Source organism: Barbus barbus (assembly GCF_936440315.1).
Source record: "Barbus barbus genome assembly, chromosome: 8".
Taxonomy (NCBI): domain Eukaryota; kingdom Metazoa; phylum Chordata; class Actinopteri; order Cypriniformes; family Cyprinidae; genus Barbus; species Barbus barbus.
Window position 1 is genome coordinate 5,322,550 of NC_136736.1, and position 12,010 is coordinate 5,334,559.

At 35.8% G+C, this 12,010-nt stretch overlaps 1 protein-coding gene across 1 annotated transcript in view; it reads right to left on the bottom strand.

The window, feature by feature from the left end:
• Window positions 1–3,510: 3,510 nt before the first annotated feature.
• The window catches only part of LOC306873764 (VPS10 domain-containing receptor SorCS3-like), a gene marked incomplete at its 3' end in the record, with an annotated part of 216,402 nt that continues 207,902 nt past the window's right edge, over window positions 3,511–12,010 (bottom strand). The window contains exons 20-21 of the mRNA XM_079423246.1: window positions 9,912–10,091; window positions 3,511–3,582 (exon numbers count right to left, since the gene is read on the bottom strand). Coding sequence (XP_079279372.1) covers window positions 3,511–3,582; window positions 9,912–10,091 — 252 coding nt within the window. The remainder of the gene's footprint in view (window positions 3,583–9,911; window positions 10,092–12,010) is intronic.

The following is a 12,010-nucleotide window of genomic DNA, read 5'->3' on the forward strand; positions in this document are numbered from 1 at the left end:
GGGTTGGCATCGTCCAGATTAGGAGAGAAAGATAAAAGAAGCGATTTGAAGAATTCTGTCACAGAGGAAGAGAGAAGCAGAGACGGTCCCTTAATTCTTTCTCTCATAAGATGCCCAACACCTTCTATCTGCTGTGATTTGCTCCAGATGATTTAGTTGAGCTGTAGCAGAGTTATCATTACTGACAGGTATGGAAAGGTTAGCGCTGATCACAAAAATGATTACAGTCTATTTGGCAGTTGCCAGAAGGGAGTTTTTATAGCTTGCAGTGGCCAGAGAATATTTCCTGTAATTCTGAACACTCTGAAAGCTGTAATAATACATTTCATCAAGAATATATTTTTTTTATATAGTTATATATACACAGTAGATTGTTACCATACAGAAAAAAATTAAAGAGGAAAAAGTCATTTGAAACATAGGACGTTATATGTCTGTAGCATAAGAAACCTCACATTCACAATTTGTCATCATTACACATCCTTCAAATAACATTAAAGTGACTATATTTAACTATATTTAATGTCTCATTAGCATATACTGTTGGATTGTGATTATGGACTACACAAATTATTCACTACTCTATCAACTTCCTCCATAATAACAATGTTAAAAATGGTCATGAATTGTTTTTGTGTATCCGAAAATTGTCCATATTTCTGCCATGTCGCAAATCAAGCATTGTGTGACAGATTTTTGTTTGTCAAAATGATGGTAATGAAAGTGATATCTCAAAAATTATTATAATAAACTGGTTGAGGCTATTTTACAGATACACAAAATTATCATAAATACAAAACAGAAGATTAAAACACACATCTATCTATCTATCTATCTATCTATCTATCTATCTATCTATCTATCTATCTATCTATCTATCTATCTATCTATCTATCTATATACATAAATGTATGTATGTATGTAACTGTCTGGTCAAATGATATTTACCTATAAATTAGGAAGTGTTGGAAATGGCTCGAACTCTTGCTACTGTAAATGCTCTAAAATTCTAATTTGTTATTTATTTATTATATTTTGTGAGTATTTAGCAAGTATGCAAGTTGGTTTATTATGCAGTTTTTTTATTTTTGGACTTTATTTTATTATTATTAGTAGTAGTAGTAACATTACTTGCTGGTCTATTTTTATTATATATATACATACATGCATACATATATAAATTATTTATTTATTTTTAAAGATACACAATGTTCACAAAATAATTATATATATAATGGACATCTGTATTATATGATTGAAATTCTGGAGTAAAACAACAAATAAACATGAAAAGCATAGCAAAAATAAATGACAACAACATGATGGAAAGTTTCCAAGACATTTTTTATGTGACCTTGCCTAAAAAAAAAAAAAAAGTAGAAATCTGAAGTGCAGAAACAATCATCCGTACTATGTCACATTTGTCTGATTGTGAACACTCACCTTGTATGGCGATGCTTCTGGTGTCCTGCAGTATAGAGTCTCCTGACGAGACCTGCACAGTGACGGTGACCATGCCCTCGGTGCTGAACGTGTGGGAAATACTGCTGTCCAACGTAATTATGGGCTAGCACCAAAAACATAGTGCGTATAAAACAAAAACAATCAAAATTCAATCCATAGATTTCTTTTGGTATTTGTAAGCTCAATGACTTCCGTAAAATGGAAACTCTTAAAATGAATAGCGCCAACTGCTTTATTGATGTTTCAGGGCAAACAAGCATAAACTAAAGAACACATCTAAATACCACAAAAAACGACAAGAACAAGAACTACATTATTAACGGTTCATTGCTCCTGTTCTGTTTATCTTCTACCGTAAAATGTCTCGGAGGCCTTCGCCCCAACAAAGCGAGGCAGAAAATCGGTAATTAGGAGCTGGTTGTACCTCCGTGTTGTTCCCCAGCCACCAGAAATAGGTAAGCGTTCTGAAATGAGAAGGCCAGACCACTGCCGTCAGGTTCACCTCCTTATTCTTAATGACCACATATGGAGCCAGCAGCTGAATATGCTCTACAGGGCCTGAAACACACACACACAGTCAATACAAGAATAGCAAACTGCGCAAGGGGTGAGCAAAAACTGAATATACTGCTAAATCAACTAGCCGGTGGGATGAATAACTAGTCGACTATTTGTTCTTGTATAATTAGGCTGGTTTCGGCTTCACCTGACATCGATTGGATGCTGTTCAAACACAGCAAGACGGAAAGCAAGGGGATGGAAACAGAACGCAGGGGTCTCAAGACCTGTTTTTAAAAGTTTGAGTATTTTTAACTTGGCCCCGGCATTTAAAAAATGCAACATTCACAGTGGGATGTTCAAGAAAAAAAAAAAAAAAACGCCCAGAAGTCAGTGAACAAGTAAATTTTCCAGTACAGTTTTAATGCGCTAGCAGTGTAACCAACCCATTCTCACTCCCAATTCGTCACATATTGAAGCTTGGTCAGGACCGTTTTGGCATCGCTTTTTGACACTCAAGGTACCCCTTTAGCGTCACTTTTCGACTGAGAAGTGTCCTCCATTGTTTTCAGTTGTTTGTCTTAATTTAATGGTTTGCATGCATTTGTAAAAAATTGAAATAATTTTATATACATTTTTACTTTCATTGGAGCACCTAACCCCACCCCTGCCCCTAAACCTACCCACCTCTGAACAATATAAAACACACACAGGCAAATATAAGTGCAGTCACAGGTATTTATTGAAAAAACTGACCATAAATAAGCAGTATAAAAACATTCCAAGTCGTGTTGCATTCCAAGTCTTCTGAAGCCATACGAAGTCTTTATAAGAAGAAGAGAGTCAAGCAAGGTTTTAATCGCTGAAAATGATCCCGCTCTGTTAACGCGCTCACATCTCATTCAAGAGCCAATGGCATTTCACAACCAAAGCTGACGTAAGGCTTCTTCTGGTGGCATTCTTTGAATTTGAGCACAGACTGCAGCAGCACACAGGAAGTCTTTACGGCGGATGGAGATGGCGATCGCGTCTGTTCCTCTCACAAATCAATTGTTTTGCCTCGGAAGACTTGGAATATTAATACTTTTTAAATAAATTATGACGGTAGTTGTATCTGCCTGCTATATCTTGTGTTTTATTGACAGATGGTAGGTTTAAGGGGCAGGGGTTGGGTTATGTGCTCATAAATGTGTAATTAATGTAATATAAATAAAACTGTTTTGATTATTTTGATTATTATGTTATTACCCAATACATCATTTCAGAATGAGCTTTATTGGCCAAGTATGTTTACACATACGAGGACTTTGTTATAGTGACAGAAGCTCCACAGTGCAACAGAATGACAGCAACAGGACAGGACACAGATAATAAAAGAATAATATACAAATATCTAAATAGGCAATGTACAAAACAGCAAAAACACAATATATAATATAGACAATTATGTGTGTACAGGTCTGATATGTGCAAATTTGAAATGAAAAAATAAATAAATAAATAAGTGTAGTGAATAAATAATAGAGTTTTGTGTTTCACGTTTTATTGTCAAGTGTTCATGAGATGGATTGCCTCAGGGAAGAACTGTTCCTGTGTCTGGTCGTTCTGGTTCTCAGAGCTCTGTGTCATCGACCAGAGGGTAACAGTTTAAAGAGGGAGTGTGCTGGATGTGAGGGGTCCAGAGTGATTTTACCAGCCCTTTTGCTCACTCTGGATGAGTACAGTTCTTGGAGAGTGGGGAGGGTTGTACCAGTGATTCACTCAGCAGTGCGGACTACCCTCCGTAGTCTTCTGAGGTCAGATTTGTAACTGAGCTGAACCAGACAGTTATTGAAATGCAGAGGATGGATTCAATGATGGTGGAGCAGAACTGTTTCAGCAGCTCCTGTGGCAGATTGAACTTCCTCAGCTGGCAAAGGAAGTACAACCTCTGCTGGGCCTTTTTGACAATAGAGTCAATGTGAATATCCCACTTCAGGTCCTGGGAGATGGTGGTGCCCAGGAATCTGAATGACTCCACTGCAGTCACAGTGCTGTGAGATTCGGTGAGTGGGGGAGTGCAGCGGGGTTTCTCCTGAAGTCCACGATCACCTCCACAGTTTTGAGCGTGTTAAGCTCCAGGTTGTTAAGACTGCACCATACTGCCAGCTCCTTGACCTCCTGTCTGTAAGCAGACTCGTCACCATCCTGGATGAGGCTTATCAGTGTGGTGTCGTCTGCAAACTTCCGGAGCTTGACAGAGGGGTCTTTAGATGTGCAGTCGTTGGTGTAGACTGTAAAAAAGCATAGATTGTAAAAAAAGACGGACGACGCATCTCCGCTTCCTTCCATTATAGAAAAGTGAAGCGAAAACATCTCTGTATGGCCGCTGCCATCGTGAGTAAATGACGTCATTTGGAGCCCGAGTCTGCGCAGTAGTGTCGTGAGGTGGAGCCGCGGAATCAAACTCCCGCCCAAACTCCTGCAGACCCAATCAACCATAACGACACGCCCGATTTTTATAGCATGAAATTACTAGCTAAAATCATATTTTGGAAAATTGTATTGGAAGTGTAGTTAATTTTATTGTTATGACTCTAGTCCCATTCGTTTACATGGAGAGGGCGGAGTTTATGACCTGTACTGCAGCCAGCCACCAGGGGGTGATCAAAGAGCCCACAGCTTCACTTTCCAGTACGAGTGAGACACACCCGGTGTAGAGGGAGAAGAGCAGTGGGGAGAGAATGCAGCCCCCACTGCTCTTCTTCCTCTACAGAATTATGACGATAAAATTCCCAGTATCGCGCCGGCATATTGACGCTAAGGGTTTCCTATTTTAAACAACGGAGGACCCTTCACGTCGAAAAGTGACGCTAAAGGGCTACATTGAGCGTCAAAAAGTGACGCCAAAACAGTCCTGACCAAGCTTCAATATATGACGACGAGTTGGGATGAGACTGTGTAGGTATAACACCCAAAGCACAACTTGATAAATGAAGCATTAGCACTAAAAATGTTAAAACTGAAAAAAAAAGTATAGAAAGAATATAATAGATAAACTATTTGGACAACCTATGTGACCCACATCTAGTAAGTCTGCACAAATACATAAAACAAATCATATTATTTCTCACATCATTTATTCACTCATCTGAGATCTTTCCGCATTGTTTACTCCTCCCCGGGTGCAATTCTTAGCTTTTTTTAATGTTTATTTTATTAAATAATTCTGCTTCAGTCTTTAATGCACATCAGGAAATAAAATTTGGACCTAATTGCTCTCATCTGATCACAAGTGGCCACCCCCTGTTTGTTTGTGAAAAGTGGAGCTAAAAGCAGTAATTAAGCACCACAGTCTACTACACCTGTGGAGTTAAAGGACACATGCAGATTTTGGCAAAGTAACTATGAAAGTCACCCATAGAGTATTGTGCTGTGTTCAAGAGATGTTTATTCAAAGTTTGCTAACCAGTGGCCAGCCACTTTATTGCCTGTGTGGCTACCAACTTGTCTGTATAAATTCGGAGAAGTTTTTTTTTTTTTTAGTCTCTTAGTATTTGTTGTATAATGTGTGTTCGTCTGCCAGCTAAATAGAGTACGATACTGGTTCATAATTGGGCCAATTAGTGAAATAACACTTTTTATTGCATTTTTAATTAGTATTTTTGTTTAAATCAGTATTACTCGTTTGTTTTTGTTTTTTTAAACATCTAAATATCTTAAACAACAAAATAATAATAATAATAATAATACAAAATAAATAAAACTTATTTTCAGAGAACATATCATAAATTAGTTTGTTTTCTTCTACTGTTTCTTTTTTTTTCCTGGTTTTAATCTATAAATTGCACTCGCAGATAATAATAGTGTTAAAAGCCCACTTAAGTGTACTTAAAGAGAGTTTACTGACTTTCATGACTATGTCTATGTCCCCACCAGAGGTCACTCGCTCACCACATGGACTCTTGCACCACACTAACTGTTGCACGCCACCTCAGACTACCATTCCCATCATCCATTGCACTGACGACACACACAGCTGATTGCACTGATCACACACGCTACTTAAACCATGGACTTCCTCTTCCTCTCTGCCGAGTATTGAATGCACTTATTGCTACCCTAGGTGATAGCTACCTTACGGAGCCTTTCGTAGTTTTCATAGTCTTAGTCTTGCCTGTTTTGATTCTAGCCTGTGTATCTTGGTTTAACCCTTTGCTCTGCTGTTTTGGATTGTGTTTGCCCCTGCCTGGATTATTGCTTGTGTACCTGGTTCATCTCTCTTTGCCTTGCTCTGTTGGATACTGTTCGCCGATCGAATACCCACGCTTGTCTAAGGAATACTCTTTGTCTTGCCTCGTCTATGTCTGTTTGCTGTGTATCAACCAATGCTTGTTTATGACCACGCCTTTTAATAAAGCTTTGCAGATGGATCCGCACGCCTCAGACTTCTGTCACTCCATTTTTATAATGTTTGTTTAATGGCATATTTTATGTATGTCAGTATGACTGACACCAAGCAAGCAATACTGATTTCCCTATAAAAAATGTTTCCCTGATATTTAACCATTGACTATAGCCATTAGACATTGCATTATAATTAATAGCTTTAAATTTTAACATTTATTAGACTTTAAAAATGACTTCTAATTTAAGTGAACTTAAAACAATCTTCACGTAAACCCATTATAATAAATGTTATATACCTGTGCCCCTAAGGAGAATATGCAGAAATTGAATAAATTTATCAAACACTAAATTCTAAACTAAATACAGATAAATAGTTACAGTTATATAAAAGTTGTTGATTTCCCCTCTTTTTTCTTTTATTCTTGATGAACAGATCACAGCAGCTGGTTATTAGGTTATTTGGCTTTAAGGGATGTCGCTGCTGAACGTGACGCGGATCTGACTCGCATCATATTTTCTCTCAATTCTCTTTATCTTTTTTGACCCATTTCAGTATCTACTAATGAACTGACAAGTTGAATCGGGTGTGTTAGATGAGGGAGACAGTGCTAGGATGCTCCAGGACAGTTTTGAAAACCATTTCAGAGACATGTTTTTAATGTAACTCATATATAACATATTACAAGCACGCACAGTTTTAAAGCAGCTTTAATTGCCTTTTTGGTAACTTCATGCCTTAACTGACCACGACATTGCATGCACATAGTTTATTTTGCGCTTTGATATGAATAGATACAGGCTATAGCGCACGCCGGTTACCGTGCTGTTTGACTCGCGACTGTGACTGAATAAATGTACTTCTTTTCAAGAAAAACAGACAGAAACAGCAGTTATGAGCGGGGTGGCCAACCCCATGATATACACACACACACACACACACACACACACACATACACACAACCCAAATTCCAGAAATGTTGGGACGTTTTTTAAATTTGAATAAACTAAAAACTAATAGAATTTCAAATCACATGAACCAATATTTTATTCAAAATAGAACATATATAACATAACAAATGTTTAAACTGAGAAATTTTACAATTGTATGTACAAAATGCTACAGGTCACAAAATACTTGGGATGGGGGCATGTTTACCAAAGGGTAGCATTTCCTCTTCTTTTCTAAACAGTTTGAAGGCATCGAGTCTATGAGTTTCTGTAGTTTTGGTTCTGGAATTTGGTCTCATTCTTGCCTGATACAGGTTTCCAGCTGCTGAAGAGTTCACAGTCGTCTTTGACGTATTTTTCGTTTAATGATGCGCCAAATGTTCTCTATAGGTGAAAGATCTGGACTGCAGACAGGCCAATTCAGAACTCAGACTCTTCTACTACGAAGCCATGCTGTTGTAATAGCTGCAGTATGTGGTTTTGCATGGTCCTGCTGAAATACACAAGGCCTTCCCTGAACTAGAGATTGTCTGGAGGGGAGCATATGTTGCTCTAAAACCTTTATATATCTTTCAGAATTCATAGTGCCTTCCAAAACATGCAAGCTGCCCATACTGTATGCACCCCAATACCATCAGAGATGCTGGCTTTTGAACTGAACGCTGATAACACGCTGGAAGGTCTCCCTCCTCTTTAGCCCGGAAGACATGGTGTCCGTGATTTCCAACAAGAATGTCAAATTTGGACTCGTCTGACCATAAAACACTTTTCCACTTTGAAACAGTCCATTTTAAATGAGTCTTGGCCCACAGGACACGACAGCACTTCTGGAACATGTTCACATATGGCTTCCTTTTTGCATGATAGAGCTTTAGTTGGCATCTGCAGATAGCACGGCGGGTTGTGTTTACCGACAGTGGTTTCTGGAAGTATTCCTGGGCCCATTTAGTAATGTCAATGACAGAATCATTCCGATGAGTGATGCAGTATCGTCTGAGGGCCCGAAGACCACGGGCATCCAACAAAGGTCTTCAGCCTTCTCCCTTATGCACAGAGATTTCTCAAGTTTCTCTGAATCTTTTGATGATGTTATCCACTGTAGATGATGAGATTTGCAAAGCCTTTGTAATTTGACATTGAGTTAAATTGTTTTAAAAAGTATTCCAAAATCTATTTACGCTCTTTCACAGATTGGAGAGCCTTTGCCCATCTTTACTTCTGAGAGACTCTGCCTCTCTAAGACATTCCTTTTATAGCTAATCATGTTGCAGACCTGATGTCAATTAACTTAATTAATTGCTAGATGTTCTCCCAGCTGAATCTTTTCAAAATGTCTTGCTTTTTCATCCCTTTGTTGCCCCCGTGCCAACTTTTTTGAGACCGTATCGTAGACAGGTATCAAATTGCAATGAGCTCATTTAGTGGATAAAAGTGTAAAATTTCTCAATTTAAACATTTGTTATGTTCTCTCTGTTCTATTGTGAATAAAATATTGGCTCAAGTGATTTGAAAGTCTTTTAATTTTAAAAGTAAAAAATGTCCCAACATTTCCAGAATTTGCGTTGCATATATATATGTATATATATATATATATATATATATATATATATATATACACATATACACATACACACACACACACACACACACACACACCAAATATCACCATAATCATTTCTGCAGGATCATGTGACACTGAAGACTGGAGTAAAAATGTAAATATGCTGAAAATTTAGCTTTGCCATTACAGGAATAAAATCATTTTATTACATATTAAAATATTTAATCATTACAAATGTGTAATTCATGACTTAGAAACATATTTAGTTTACTTGCAGCAGTACACTTTAATTGCTTCTAATGACAAAATAAGGAATTATGAATTTACAAATTACATATGAAGAGTTAATTTGGTAAAATTAGATAAAAAAATAGATAACTCCGTTTTTAACAATTCTCAGAAATCATGTTTTTTTCATTGTGCATTCCAATTAATCTCAATCAAACTGCAGCTGGGTTATTGACTAGGTTTAAAAAAAAAACAGCTAACTAACACAATAAAAAAAATTATAAAATAAAAACATTTTTTTAAAATAAAAAAAAAGTTATCTGTTTTTGCAAAAAAACTCTTCATATATAGATCTAAATTATTGTGACATTATGTGACATTGAAAACTGGAGTAATAGTGCTGAAAATTTAGCTTAGATCACAGGAATAAATTACATTTTAAAATATATTCAAATAGAAAGCAGTTATTGTAAATACTAAAAAAAACACACACACATATATATATATATATATATATATATATATATATATATATATATATATATTACTGCTTTGGCTGTATTTTGGATCAAATAAATGCAGGCTTGGTGAGCAGAAGAGCATTATTTAAAAATCGTACTGTTCAAAGCCTTCTGACTGGTAGTTTACTAAAACTTAATAAAAAAACATAACAATAATATTATAATATATGATAACTTTTGGTACCTCAGCAAACTGGAGAATGCATTATAACACACCTGAAATAACTTCCTCACTTCATGTATACTAAAAATACACACTGAAGTAGGCGCTCATTTGTGTGTGTGTGAAACCTACACGTTACATGCAGGTAGAGGGATGATGTGTCAAACCCGAGGCTGTTCTCCGCCAGCGCTGTTACTCTGAAGATGCCCGCGCTGCGGTACATATGCCGGATGCCCTCCTGCGTCCAGCTCAGGTTGGAGTAGGAAACAGCCGTACCGTCCCCAAAGTCCAGCTGAATGTTTGTCCTCATAGAGTCGCCCTAAAAACAACACGCAGAGCCAAGCCTGATTATTACAACAACTCTTTAGCACACTTTCCTTAATCACTGAGTCTGGCAGCTGCGACCAAAAACAGCTGTGGGTAACGTCACCATTCTGCTCCACAGACACCGGCCCATCTGTTTCCAGACACAAGCATTGTTTTCAGCCCTGGAGTTCATTCCTGCCGTAACTCTGCCTCATATATGAGATGAGGTGTGTGAAACCAGACACAGAAGCCACTTATTTACAGAGAAAACTGCGCCAAATGAATTACCTCTCAGCATGTATTTCAGCTACCTGTGGGAACCCGTCATATTACTTTTGATGTGTAATATATATACTTGATACTCCATATTGTGTTGGTTTGGCTTGCTCAGATATCCTGATGGGTCAACCCACCGCAATCATAATTGCTGTTTACCAGATATGATATTGCATAGGGAATATAACCATAAATATGACTCATGTGGCTCTGAACGAGTCTGCTGTAATGTATCCTGCCATTTTGTAATCTAAAAGAACTAAATTATTATATTTTATTTATTTATTTATTTTCAGTTGAATATGTGGGTGGGATTACATGGACGAAATCATGAATCCTCTGTAAATTACATTTCTTATTTCTATTTAATCCAATCCAAACAGTAATAACAGTCTGCCATATATAGACTATAGCAACTGGTATAAATCATACAATATAATTTACATCTAAAATATTACAATATTATACTTAATTATACAAAGTGGAGACTGTTTAACACTATGAAAAAATACAATTTGTTTATTGGCTTCATGGTGAAAGTTTTCCTGCACCCAGTACACCAGACTTTTTTTTTTTTTTAATTAACAAAGTTAAAAAATACAAGGCATCTGAAAATGCTTATATTAGATATTAAGACTAGTGGAACCTTTTTAGCTTTAACCTTTTATAATATATATATTTTTTTTTATTATTTATTTTTTTATAATATATATATATATATATATATATATATATATATATATATATATATATATATATATATATATATATATATATATATATATATATATATATATAAATTACAATCCAGTGTAGAAATCAACAAGTAAAGAAATAATATTATTATTATTTTTAATTATAATAATTATAATAATTAGAGTATTATTTAATAATTAATATATACAGTAATTAAGTAATACTTAGTAGTATTTATAATAATAATAATAATAATAAGTATTAAATTATATTAAACACTTACATATATTTATAATTTGTATTATATATATAAAAATATAAATTACAATCCAGTGTAGAAACAAATCAATAAATAAATGTGTTACTATTAGTAGAACATTGTTGTACTGCAAACAGTATTATTTAATAATTAATATAGACAGTAATTATTATTGTAATTATTATAATTAATAATAATATTTATAATAATAATAATAACAATCACAATTTTTACACAAAAACTGTAAAATTCAATACTATTATGGCTTTCTTAATTTTATTGGTTTCAAACATTAAACTATGAAGATTCACCTTCAAAAAATGCAGCATTTTTCCCCCTCTGAATCATGTTTTAGTTTGGAAAATATGGAAATCATAATCTAATAGTGCATGTCATTCAAGACCCAACAGCAATCCACAGATATCTGGGCTTATATCTTATGACACTTGAAGCGCCTCTGGTGCAACGCCTGAAACATCTGCCCCAAAACCACCCATTAGCACTAGTTCTAAATATAAAACTGCTAAACCCAGTTAAAAACATCAAAAACAGAGAAAAGAAAGAAGAGGATCAGGAAGTTGAGATGAAGTTGAGTTTGTGCCTCGAACCATTCCTTTTATCCACAGTTCTTCAGGCTCTACATCTGGTTATGGGTGCAAGTCAAAGAATGCTAAAGCATACATATGTGTGTGTGTGTGTGT